At 49.6% G+C, this 13,551-nt stretch overlaps 1 protein-coding gene across 1 annotated transcript in view; it reads left to right on the top strand.

The window, feature by feature from the left end:
- Positions 1-12,829: 12,829 nt before the first annotated feature.
- MAP6D1 (MAP6 domain containing 1) overlaps positions 12,830-13,551 on the top strand; it is a 50,344-nt gene continuing 49,622 nt past the window's right edge. Inside the window, exons 1-2 of the mRNA XM_038745361.1 lie at positions 12,830-12,976; positions 13,182-13,506. Of these exons, the coding sequence (XP_038601289.1) occupies positions 12,832-12,976; positions 13,182-13,506 (470 nt within the window). The 5' untranslated portion in view covers positions 12,830-12,831. The remainder of the gene's footprint in view (positions 12,977-13,181; positions 13,507-13,551) is intronic.

The raw sequence follows: 13,551 nt of genomic DNA, 5'->3' as shown, positions 1-13,551 counted from the left end.
GGAGAGATAGGAGGCAGGGACATCATTCATTCATTCAATCGTATTTATTGAGTGCTTACTGTGTGCAGAGCACTGTACGAAGCGCTTGGGAAGTACAAGTTGGCAACATATAGAGACGATCCCTACCCAACAACGGGATCACAGTCTAGAAAGGGGAGACAGACAACAAAACAAAACGTGGACAGGTGTCAAGTCATCAGAATAAATAGAAATAAAGCTATATGCACATTATTAACAAAATAAATAGAATAGTAAATATGTACAAGTAAAATAAATAGAGTGATAAATCTGTACAAACATATATACAGGTGCTCTGGGGAAGGGAAGGAGGTAGGGCGGGGGGTGGGGAGGAGGAGAGGAGAAAGGGGGCTCAGTCTGGGAAGGCCTCCTGGAGGAGGTGAGCTCTCAGTAGGGCTTTGAAGGGAGGAAGTGAGCTAGCTTGGAGGATGTGTGGAGGGAGGGCATTCCAGGCCAGGGGAAGGACGTGGGCCGGGGATCGACGGCGGGATAGGCGAGAACGAGGAGGTTAGCGGCAGAGGAGCGGAGGGTGCGGGCTGAGCTGTAGAAGAAGAGAAGGGAGGTGAAGTAGGAGGGGGCGAGGTGATGGACAGCCTTGAAGCCGAGAGTGAGGAGTTTTTGCCCGATGCGTAGGTTGACTGGCAGCCACTGGAGATTTTTGAGGAAGGGAGTAACATGCCCAGAGCGTTTCTGCACAAAGATGATCCAGGCAGCAGCATGAAGTATAGACTGAAGTGGGGAGAGACAGAAGGATGGGAGATCAGAGAGGAGGCAGATGGAAGATGCAGTAGTCAGGCGGGATAGGATAAGTGCTTGCATCAGTGAAGTAGCAGTTAGGATAGGGAGGATAGGCACATTTTAGTGACGTTGTGAAGGTGATGTCGAATATGTGGGTGGAATGAGAGATGAGACAACAGTAATGCCAAAGTCGGGCTTTATCAATAAAGTACATGACCAGGTCATTAGGGGCTAATGGAGGAGGCGAGGGTGCAGAGGTTTTAAGAAGGGAGTTAAACAGCTGAATCAATTGTCAAGGGCAGTGGGCATGGAAGGCAAAAGGGATGGAGAAATAATGTTGCACAGGGAAGAGTTAAAGCAAGTAAGGATGAACTTGAGATGGACACAATCAGCCAGATATCTGGATGTCTGCCAGCAGCTCTCCGTGACTCATGCACAGGAGTGAAGGAAGCAGACTGGAGGTGATCCAGGGTTGTGGGTTAGTGGTACAAGATCGACGAAGGGATAGGGGAGCGAGCGAGTTGAACTCAGTAGAGATGGTGATGTTGGGTGTCAATTTGGTCTTCAAAGGAAGGTAGCTTGGGTATGGAGACAAAATAGGGCAGGACGGCTTGAGAAAATCGGTGTAGGTCAAAAGACGAATTCTCTGTCGGGAAATAGGACCAATTTGCCGGGAGAGGGTGATGGGAGAGAGTGCAAGTGAGGAGGTTTTGGTAGGATAGAGGGATGTCAGAGTTGGTGAGGGTAGACATTGGCAAGTGACTAGACATGATGAGATCAAGTGTGGGACCAAGTTGGTCAGCGGGGTGGAGCAGCAGGTGAGTGGAGTTAAGGAGTGAGAGGAGGTGAACAGCAGAAGGGTTGCCAGGAACATCCATGTGGATATTGCTTTGCACATAGTAAGCGCTTAACAAATGCCATCATTATTATTATATCAAAGTCCCCAAGAACCAACATAGGGAAGGAAAAAGAAGGAATGTGAAAAAGGGATCAAAATGGTTTAAAAAGTTGGAGGTGGGACCGGGGGGGTGGGGGCAGAAGACGACTGTGACTAGTATATGGAGTGGGCGGTAAAGGCAGATGATGTGAGCTTCAAAGGAAGGGAAAGAGAGGATGGGGAGGGGTTGGTTTGAAAGCAGCATGGGGGAGTGAGAAGGAAGCCTATTCCTTCCCCTTACCCAGTGTGTCCTGAGGAGTGGGAGATGATGAGACCCTCTGTAGAGTGGCAGGGGAGACCATGTCTCCTGGGGAGAGTCAGGTTTCAGTGACGGTGAGGAGGAGGAATGATTGGGTCAGGAACAGGTCAAGGATGAAAGGAAGTTTTCCCATGATGGAGCGAGGGTTAAGGGCTTACTGTGTGCTAAGCACTGTACAGAGTGTTAGGATTGATGCACGATAATCAGTTTGGACACAGTCCCTTGTCCCACAAGGTGTTCACAGTCTTAAACAGGACTTGAATTCCTACTATGGGAGCACTGTTAATAGCCTCTTCTCAAATTAGACATGATCGCTGCCCTCAAGGATTTTAATAATCTAGTAATTGTAAGGCAAATCATAAAATTGCAAAAGTTCTCTTAACAGTTCTAATGTTTGCATTTGCATCTGTCATTGGAGGATCAGATTCACTTTTGCACTTCCAACGATCCATTATTTTCTCACTTACATCATTTTTTAGATCGTAGGCTTTCCAACAGCGTACTCTGTAGTTTTTTCCCCAGGTTTTTATGTCCCCTTAAAGAATGTTTAAAGTTGAACATGGAGCTATTTCTTTCCCATAAAAAAACTCCTCTAGGATTTTTTCCAAGATAAATTTAGGTTATAAAGAGAGGATCTCCACATTTGAGTATGTAAGACAAACTATGTGGTTTTTTTTTTTTTCCAGAGTTTTACTCTCATTCCTTTAAATCTGCCCCAGTAAAGATCTTCTAGAAAATGGCAGGGGAGCTGTTTACTGTGATAGGTGTACTCACACATGCCCAGAGCTTTTTTGATGACCGAACCAGTTACTATTGAGTTTAAAACTGTCATCCCCTTTAAAAGCGGAGACTTTTTCAGGTGGTCCAGGCCCCTATGTCCCTTTCGTTTATAACAGTTGTATGTTTTGAGCAGTGATTGGTTGACGCCCTCCACCTCCACACATTTTCTTAACATTTCTGCCATCGGCATTTCCACACAGCTGCCTTTAAGGCTGTCAATCAAGGAATGGGACCACAGAAAAGAACGACGGGATATGGAACCTTTTGAGAAATCCTTCATTTATATGATCCTCCTTAATTTAATAGTCTTGATAGAAAGCCATAGTCAAAAAGAGATGGAGAGGGTGAAAATGTAGCAGCTCACTCACATTCAGCTTTCTCCTATCTTTCCCTTTGGACAGCATTAACATACTTAAATTCATTCACGCATTCATTCAATCATATTTATTGAGTGCTTACTGTGTGCAGAGCACAGTACTAAGCGCTTCGGAGAGTCCAATACAACAATAAACGGACACATTCCCTGCCCACAATGAGCTTACAGTCTAGAGGCAGGGAGACAGATGTTAATATAAATAAATAAATTACAGATGTGTACATAAGCGCTGTGGGGTTAGGGCAGTGGGGAGAACAAAGGGAGCAAGTCAGGGTGATGCAGAAGGGAGAGGGGAAGGGGAAAGGGGGGCTTAGTCAGGGAAGGCCTCCTGGAGGAGATGCGCCTTCAAAGAGACCTTGAAGTTGGGGAGAGAAATTATCTCTCGGATTTGAATAAATAGGGCATTCCAGGCCAGAGGTGAAGGGTCAGCGGCAAGATAGGTGAGATCAAGGCACAGTGAGAAGGTTAGCATTAGAGGAGCAAAGTGCGGGCTGAGTTGTAGAAGGAGAGAAGCGAGGTGAGGTAAGAAGGGGCAAGATGATGGAGTGCTTTAAAGCCAATGGTGACGAGTTTTTGTTTGATGTGGAGGTGGATGGTCAACCACTGGAGTTTCTTGAGGACCGGGAAAACACATCCTGAAGGTTTTTGTAGAAAAATGATCGGGGCAGCAGAGTGAGGTATGGACTGGAGTAGGAAGAGGCGGGAGGCTGGGAGGTCAGCAAGGAGGCTGGTGCAGTAATCAGTGATTGTATGAATGTCGTAGCAGTTTGGATGGAGAGGAAAGGGTGGATCTTAGTGACGTTGTGAAGGTGGGATGGACAGGATTTAGTGATGGGTTGAATATTTGGGTGGAATGAGAGGGAGTCAAAGATAAGGCCAAGGTTAAGGACTTGTGAGACGGGAAGGATGGTGGTGCCGTCTACAGTGATGGGAGGAGGACAGGGTTTAAATCTACAGCCATCAATCAGTCAATCAGATTTATTGAGAACTTACTTTGTGCAGAGCACTCTACTAAGCACTTGGAAGAGTAGAGTGTAACAGAGTTGGTCGACATGTTCTCTGCCCACAACGAGCTGACAGTCTGGCACACGGTAAGCGCTTAACGATTTTGACTGGTGGATTGATTGATGATGGATTAAATCCCACTTTACCTTAATAGCCAATTAAATATTACAGCCCAACCTGGTTTTATCTAGAATGTCCGAAATAAATTTTTATGTGTGGCAAATATTTCCCCATTAGGCCATTTAAGCAGTAAACCAGGATTTCCCCATGCTTAATAGGCCATCTGGCATATTTTTTTCCTCGTTTCCTTGTTTTCCTTCCCTTCATTTAAACATGAGAGTTGGTTGCTTCTTACACTTATAATGACTCTATTCTGACTGCTAAGGATTTCTGAAGCCCATGTTGGTTTCTTTGGATGCCCATTTGTTCTCCACTGACAAGCTCACTCCAAACAAACCCTAATCCAGTTGGGAAAGTGGTCTCAGAGATGCACATTGTTGAGACAGACTGCAGAGCTCCGTGCCGGGAAGTGACAGGCACAGTGAGAGATTCTGGCAGGGAGAACTACAGCTTGCTCCCATTCACTAATTCCAAAATCAGGTTGTGCCCTGGAGATCAAACCCTACAGTTCTCCTATTTCCCTTCAGAGCTCAATTTGGGAACCCTCCCATTTTGACCCCCGAACTTAATCCTTACTAGAAAATAGCTCCCTGGCGGAGAAAAGAAATGGGGGAGGGGAAAGGAGGAGTACTGACAGTAACATCACAGATTTCAGACATTGATTAGCGGCCAAAACTAAGTTTAAGAATCAGTTGATGGTATTTACCCATCAGTGGTATTTACCGAGCACTTACTGTGGGCAGAGCATTGTACTAAGAGCTTGGGAGAGTACAGTACATCAGATTTGGTGATAAGCTTACAGTCTAGAGGTGGACTGCGGGGAAGTTGTGTGGCCTAGTAGAAAGAGCCCGGGCTGGGAGTCAGAGGACCTAGGTTTTAATCCCGGCTCCATCACTAGTCTGCTGTGTGACTTAAGGCAAGTCTCTTAACTTCTGTGTGCCTCAGTTTCCTCAACTGCAAAATAGGGATTCAACGCCTGTTCTTCCGCCTGTTTAGACTGTGAGCCTCACTTGGGACAGGGTCTCAATCCCCATTTTACAGATGAGGTAACTGAGGCCCAGAGGAGTTAAGTGGCTTGCCCAAGGTCATACAGCAGACAAGTGGCAGAGGCCACATTAGAACCCATGACCTTCTGACTGCCAGGCGCGGGCTCTATCCACTACGCCATACTGCTTCTCTATACTTGACAAATACCATTAAAAAATGCTGAGCTAAGTTCAGCGTTCCTGTTGACTTCAGAGATGGCGTAATGGGGTATAAGGCAAAATGAAAAATTGGCCCCTCAGATATTACTGCCGGGAGGTTAATCTTGTTAAAATTTCATCTCACCCCGTTTGACATGGATTTAGCCCATAATGTACCAACTTGTCTTGATGAATGATTAAAACAAGATATCTGGTCCCTTTGCTTTAAAGTAAACCATTTTGCCATTCGTTGGTGTTTGATTAGTAGTAGCAGTAGTAATAGAATTCATTAAGTGCTTTCTGCACGTAGAGCACTGTACCGAGTGCCGGGGAGAAATACCCGAATATCAGTAGAGGCTGCTGGAGCTGCAACGTGAGCCCTCCTAGACCTTCCCAAGTGCCCAGGGTCATGGATGGTGCCAAGGGAAGGTGGAAGGTGGAAACCACTGGTTTCACTCGGTGGTATCGCTCTGCATCAGGGGGGAAATCGATCAACCGATCGGGTTTTCTGAATGCTTACTGTGTGCAGAGCACAGCGCTAAGTGCTTGGGAGTGTACAGTACAGGAGAGTTGGTAGACACGTTCCCTGCCCTCAAGGAGCTTACAGTCTTAAAGAGACTAGAAGGGAATTAAGAAAGGCCAAAGGAAACGTGAGTTAACCTTCAATCCCCCACGGCCCAGCATCCACGGAGTGGGGCAGGAGCAAGGGCCCTGTTTCATGTCATGGAAAGCATGGGAAGCGACGTGGCTCAGCGGAAAGAGCCCGGGCTTTGGAGTCAGAGGTCATGGGTTCAAATCCCACCTCCACCAATTGTCAGCTGTGTGACTTTGGGCAATTCACTCAACACCTCTGTGCCTCAGTTACCTCAACTGTATAATGGGGATTAAGACTGTGAGCCCCCCGTGGGGCAACCTAATCACCTCGTAACCTCCCCAGCGCTTAGAACAGTGCTTTGCACATAGTAAGTGCTTAATAAATGCCGTGATTATTACGATGTCACCATAGGAACATTAAACACCTATAGCTTTTTTAGTCCGTTATGGGAAATCTTGAAAATACATAAGTGTTGGGAGGGCCAACTGCTTAGAAATTGCCACACACTATAAAACCTTGGATCCTTGGAGCCAGACTTGTTTTTCAGACTTGAAGATGATGCTTCTGATGATGAAGTTCTCCTACAGTGTGTATGTGTGTCTGCAGCTAAAACAGCTAACCCAGAACCTGCAGTCCTGACTACCCTATGCACATGTGAATATTCCTCACTGTTACGGCATTTGTGGCTTGCCTCACCTGGGCATGTTTCACCTCACTTTCAACCCCCTAGCCTTCCAATCCCCGGAATTTCTGTTAAAAAGAACCATTTCATTCTTGATCGGTGTACCCTCCGTCGCTCTCCCCATTTTTGGTTGGGATCCCATATTGTCTGAGGCTTTATGTCCTTAAAATGTTTCCTCTGAGTCCCAGGATACTTTTCATTCATTCAATCATATTTATTGAGCGCTTACTGTGTGCAGAACACTGTTCTAAGCACTTAGCACTGTACTAAGTGCTTTTCTTAATCATATAGGGCCCAGATTGGGGTTTTATACCACCTTTCACCCAAGGCACTCCAAAATTACTTCACAGGCTCGCAGCAACGCTGTAATCCGTCAATCAGTGTTATTTCATTCATTCAATCATATTGAGCACTTACGGTGTGCAGAGTAAGCTCTTGGGAGAGTACAACAGAATGAGCAGAGCGCTTAGAACAGTGCTGCAGCGCTTAGAACAGTGCTTTGCACATAGTAAGTGCTTAACAAATGCCATTATTATTATTATTATTATTATAATGTATTCCCTGCCCATAACGAGTTGCAAAGTAGGAGAGGTGATTAATGAAGGAAATGAAATCCTTAGGCCAGGGGAATGAGTTACATGGCCACTGGTGTGTCATTCTCCCTCTTCTAGACCGTGAGCCCACTGTTGGGTAGGGACCGTCTCTATATGTTGCCAACTTGTACTTCCCAAGCGCTTAGTACAGTGCTCTGCACACAGTAAGTGCTCAATAAATATGATTGAATGAATGAATGAATGAATATTTGTTAAGTCAATTTGCCCAGGACATAAGTTATACCCCATCGTGGAAGAAGAGGTCTTTGGCTTCCAGGAAAGGAGAGGAGGAGGAGGAAAAGGAGGAGGAGAAATTTATGCCTTCTCGCTCATCTAATTCCTAAAATTTCCTTTGGCTGGTGGTTGAAGATGGTGTTTAGGAACTGCTAAAAAAACAACAGCAACAACTCAGTGTATTGTTAACAATCTAGGCAGATTCATGTCCTGTGTAGCAGTGGGAGGATAAAAATCTCCCTCAGTATTGATGTATTGTCTTTAGTGAAATGGAATTAAAATTTGGGGATGATGAGAGTTTGGAACATCAGCCTCTCCTCCCACGCTTTCATTTGAAGGCTTTGACTCTGGAGTAAACATGGAAAAGTGAAGGTTTGCCTTGGCTTTTTTTTTTTTTATTTGGAAAAGAGGAACACCATGTAGTTCATGATATTTCTTTGTGAAAGGGGGTGGGCTTTCGGTGTCAGTATGTAACTCAGGTGATGATTCTCATTTTGTCTTATGCCATCTCCGAACCATAGCGTCGCCACGGACACATCTCTCCCAGAACGCCCCGCCTCCATCTGCAATCATTCTGGCAGTGGATCCATTGAGTTTTTAGTCCTGAATTAATGAAACAGACTAATGTCCCCCGAAGAGGGATGTCTCCCTTTCCTTCCCGCCCTCTCCGAATTGAGGATAAGGCCAGAGTTATGGGCTGCGAGACCAGGATGATGGTGGTGGTGTTGTCTGTGGCGGTAGGAAAGCAGCATGACTTTGTGGAAAGAGCGTGCTTCGGAGTCAGAGGACGTGGGTTCTAATCCCGGCTCCACCACCTGTCTGCTCTGTGACCTTGGGCAAGTCACTTCACTTCTCTGTGCCTCAGTTCCCTCATCTGTAAAATGGGCATTAAAAGCGTGAGGCCGTACATATTATATATGTTTGTACATATTTATTACTCTATTTATTTATTTATTTTACTTGTACATATCTATTCTATTTTATTTTGTTAGTATGTTTGGTTTTGTTCTCTGTCTCCCCCTTTTAGACTGTGAACCCACTGTTGGGTAGGGACTGTCTCTATATGTTGCCAATTTGTACTTCCCAAGCGTTTAGTACAGTGCTCTGCACACGGTAAGCGCTTAATAAATACGATTGATGATGATGATGACAACCTGATTACCCTGTATCTATCTCAGCACTCAGAACAGTGCTTGGCAGAGTAAGTGCTTAACAAATATCGTCATTATTATTATTATAATCATTATTATTAAAGTTAGGGGGAGGCCAGGGTTTGGGTGGGAAGATGAGTTCTCCAGACCTTCCAGTCCCCTCCTAATAACAATAGTATTTGTTAAGCGCTTACTCTGTGCCAAGCCCTGTTCTAAGCCCTGGGGTAGAGACAAGGTAATCAGGTTGTCCCACATGGGGTTCATAGTCTTCATCCCCATTTTACAGATGAGGTAACTGAGGCCCAGAAAGGTGAAGTGGCTTGCCCAAGATCACACAGCAGACAAAGTGCTTAGTACAGTGCTCTGCACACAGTAAGCGCTCAATACGATTTAATGAAAGTGGCAGATCCGGGATTAGAACCTACGTCCCGTGACTCCCAAGCGCGTGCTCTTGCCACTAAGCCATGCTGGCTCTACTTCCCGTTACCCATCTGAATTATACTTCCCAAGCGGTTAGTCCAGTACTCTGCACACCGTAAGTGCTCAATAAATAGGATTGAATGAATCCATGATGAATCCAGACAGCCATAATGGATGGCTGTCTGGCTCCCGCTCCCCGGCTGGAGGCGGCTGGCGGTTGGGGCATCCTCGGAGCTCCGGCCGTGTCCGTGCCCGTGTCCGTGCCCATGTCCGTGCCCGGTGCGGGCAGTGGGGAGCAGGATCACATAAGCCCCTGTCATCCATGGGCCCAGGTGGGAGAGGAGCCGGCGGGGTCTCCTTCCACACATCCATCCAACTAGCTCTCTTCCTCCCTTCAAAGCCCTACTGAGCGCTCACCTCCTCCAGGAGGCCTTCCCAGACTGAGCCCCCCCTTTCCCTCTGCTCCTCCTCCTCTCCATCGCCCCCCTCCCTCCCTTTGCCCTTCCCTGCCCCACAGCACTTTTGTATATTTGTACATACTTATTACTCTAGTTATTTTATTAATGATGTGTATACATATATAATTCTATTTATCTATTCTGATGGTTTTGACGCCTGTCTACTTGCTCCGTTTTGCTGTCTGTCTCCCCCTTCTAGACTGTGAGCCCGTTGTTGGGTAGGGACCGTCTCTAGACGTTGCTGATTTGTACTTCCCAAGTGCTTAGCACAGTGCTCTGTACACAGTAAGTGCTCAGTAAATATGAATGAATGAATGATTTGTACTTCCCAAGCGGTTAGTCCAGTTTGCGCTTAGAACAGTGCTTTGCACATAGTAAGCACTTAATAAATGCCACCATTATTATTATTACTTCCCAAGTACATAGTTCAGTGCTCTGCACACAGTAAGTGCTCAATAAATATGATTGAATGAGTGAATGATTTGTACTTTCGAAGCATAGTCCAGTGCTGTGCACACAGTAAGCGCTCAATAAATATGATTAAATGAATGAATGATTTGCACTTCCCAAGTGCTTAGTCTAGTGCTCTGCACACAGTAAGGGCTCAAGCCCGACTTCTAGACTGGGAGCCCGTTGTTCGGTAGGGACCGTCTCTATATGTTGCCGACTTGTACTTCCCAAGCGCTTAGTCCAGTGCTCTGCACACAGTAAGTGCTCAATAAATATGATTGAATGAATGAATGATTTGTACTTCCCAAGCATAGTCCAGTGCTCTGCACACAGTAAGTGCTCAATAAATACGATTAAATGAATGAATGATTTGTACTTCCCAAGTGCTTAGTCTAGTGCTCTGCACACAGTAGGCGCTCAAGCCCGTCTTCTAGACTGGGAGCCCGCTGTTGGGTAGGGACCGTCTCTATATGTTCCCGACTTGTACTTCCCAAGCGCTTAGTCCAGGGCTCTGCAAACAGTAAGCGCTCCGGCCGCCGCCGATGACGCGCAGCCCCGTGCTCGGTCCGTGGTGATGACGAGAAGGCCAACTTGGGGCACAACAACCGCCTCTTCATTTCCAGATGCCTCAAGCTCCCAACATCACCACACTAAGAACCACACAGAGCCCAAGAAATTTGGCCCCTCCTGCCCACAACACAGAGCCATTCCACAGGTGGCTTTCTTGCTGTGCCTGAAGGGCCAACTGTTCATTTAAGGCCGGGTCAAATGACCGGGAACCCTTAGCCCATAAAGCTGAATAAACCCTACTGACAGCTCACCTCCTCCAGGAGGCCTTCCCAGACTAAGTCCCTTTTTTCCTCCCCTCCTCCCCATCCCTCCGCCCTACCTCCTTCCCCTCCCCACAGCACCTGTAAATATGTTTGTACACATTTATTAATCAATCGTATTTATTGAGCGCTTACTGTGTGCAGAGCCCTGTACTAAGCGCTTGGGAAGTACAAGTTGGCAACATATAGAGACGGTCCCTACCCAACAGTGGGCTCACAGTCTAGAAGGGGGAGACAGAGAACAAAACCAAACATATTAACCAAATAAAATAAATAGAATAGATATATACAAGTAAAATAAAATAATTTTATATTATTACTCTAATAATACTTTAATTAATAATTTAAGTATTATTGTATATTATAGTATAATTTGAGTATTATTTAATAATACTTTAATAATTCTTTATTTATTCTACTTGTACATATTTACTATTCTATTCATTTTGTTAATGATGTGCATCTAGCTTTATTTCTATTTATTCTGATGACTTGACACCCATCCACATGTTTTGTTTTGTTGTCTGTCTCCCCCTTCTAGACTTGGAGCCCGTTGTTGGGTAGGGACCGTCTCTATATGTTGCCGACTTGTACTTCCCAAGCGCTTAGTACAGTGCTCTGCACACAGTAAGCGCTCAAGAAATATGATTGAATGGATGAATGTTGCCGACTTGGACTTCCCAAGCGCTTAGTGACAATTAGCCAATTGTCAGCTGTGTGACTTTGGGCAAGTCACTTAACTTCCCTGTGCCTCAGTTCTCTCATCTGTAAAATGGGGATGAAGACTGAGCCCCCCGTGGGACAACCTGATCGCCTTGTGACCTCACCGGCGCTTACAACAGTGCTTTGCACATAGTAAGCGCTTAATAAAATGCCATCATTATTATGGGAGGGAGGAGAAGGAAGGGAGGAGAGGAGGGGGGAGGAGGACGAGAGGAGGAGGAGAGGAAGGAGGAGGACGGGAGGAGAAGGGAGGGAGGAGAACGGGAGGAGAAGGGAGGGAGGAGAGGAGGAAGGAGGAGGACGGGAGGAGGAAGGGGAGGACGGGAGAAGGGAGGGAGGAGAGGAGGAAGGAGGAGGACGGGAGGAGAAGGGAGGGAGGAGAGGAGGGAGGAGAAGGGAGGGAGGAGAGGAGGGAGGAGAAGGGAGGGAGGAGAGGAGGGAGGAGAAGGGAGGGAGGAGAGGAGGGAGGAGAAGGGAGGGAGGAGAGGAGGGAGGAGAAGGGAGGGAGGAGAGGAGGGAGGAGGAGGACGGGAGGGGGAGGACGGGAGGAGAAGGGAGTGGGGAGAGGAGGAAGGAGGAGGACGGGAGGAGGAAGGGGAGGACGGGAGGAGAAGGGAGGGAGGGGAGGAGGAAGGGGAGGACGTGAGGAGAAGGGAGGGAGGAGAGGAGGAAGGAGGGCGGGAGGAGAAGGGAGGGAGGAGAGGAGGAAGGAGGAGGACGGGAGGAGAAGGGAGGGGAGGAGGAAGGGAGGAGGACGGGAGGAGAAGGGAGGAGAGGAGGACGGAAGGAGAAGGGAGGGAGGAGAGGAGGAAGGGAGGAGGACGGAAGGAGAAGGGAGGAGAGGAGAGGAGGAAGGGGGAGGAAAGAGGAAGGAGGAGGACGGGAGGAGAAGGGAGGAGAGGAGGAAGGAGGAGGACGGGAGGAGAAGGGAGGAGAGGAGGAAGGGGGAGGACGGGAGGAGAAGGGAGGGGGAGAGAAGGAGTTAGAGGGAGGAAGCGAAGGAGGAGGAGGAGAGGAGGGGGCGGGCGGACGGAGTAGCGGCAGTGGCAGCAGCAGCAGCGGCGGCGGCGTTAGGTGGGCCGGCGGTGTGGGGGGCCGGCGGGGAGCGCCGCCCCCTGTTCCGCAGCCCGGAGCGCGACCCCCCCCCCCCCCCACGGACCGGACCGGACCGGACCGGACCGGACCGGACCCCTTGCCCGCTGCCCCCCGGACCCGCCGGCTGGGCGGCAGGAGGAGGAGGAGGAGGAGGAGGCGGAGCGGCGGCGGGGTCCGGGGGCCATGGCGTGGCCGTGCATCAGCCGGGTGTGCTGCCTGGCCCGCTTCTGGGACCAGGTGGACAAGTCGGACCTGGCGGTGCCGCTCACCATCCACAGCTACTCGGACATCGACCAGCGGGACGGGGACAGGGACGGCGGGGCCGGGGGCGGGGGCGGCGGCGGCGGGGCCGGGGGCGGTCCGCCCCGTCCTCCTCCCCCTCCTCCTCCTCCTGCTCCCCCTCCCGCGGCCGGCCGCCCCGGGCCCCGGGCGGCGGGGGCGCGGGCCGGGTCCGGGTCCGGGTCCGGGTCCGGGTCCCGGTCCCGTCCGGGCTCCCCGGGCCGGCCGTTCCGCGCCGAGACCCAGTACCGGAGGGACTTCGGCGGCTGGGACCCGCGCGCCCGGGGACCCCTGCCCGGCCCGCACCCGCACCGGGACCCCCCGCACCGGGACCCCCCCGCACCGGGACCCCCCGCACCGGGACCCCCCGCACCGGAGCGCCCCGGGCGGCGCCGGCCGGGACTGCGGGAGGGAGGGGCCGCCCGGTCCCGCCCCCGCGCCCGCCCCCGCGCCCGGTCCCGCGCCTGCGCCTTGGCCGCCCTCCTCGCCTTGCTCCTCGTCCACCCCGTCCCGGCGGCGGCGGCGGCGCGGGGTGTACGGACTGCCCGCCGGGACCGCCCCCCCCACGACGTCCTACAGGTAACCGGGAGCGGGGGAGACGCCCACCTTTTCCCTTCCCATAAT

The sequence above is a fragment of the Tachyglossus aculeatus genome, chromosome 1 (assembly GCF_015852505.1).
Source record: "Tachyglossus aculeatus isolate mTacAcu1 chromosome 1, mTacAcu1.pri, whole genome shotgun sequence".
NCBI classification, from domain to species: Eukaryota; Metazoa; Chordata; class Mammalia; order Monotremata; family Tachyglossidae; genus Tachyglossus; species Tachyglossus aculeatus.
Note: the sequence above shows the minus strand (reverse complement) of the source record. Positions and strands in the feature narration are given on the sequence as shown.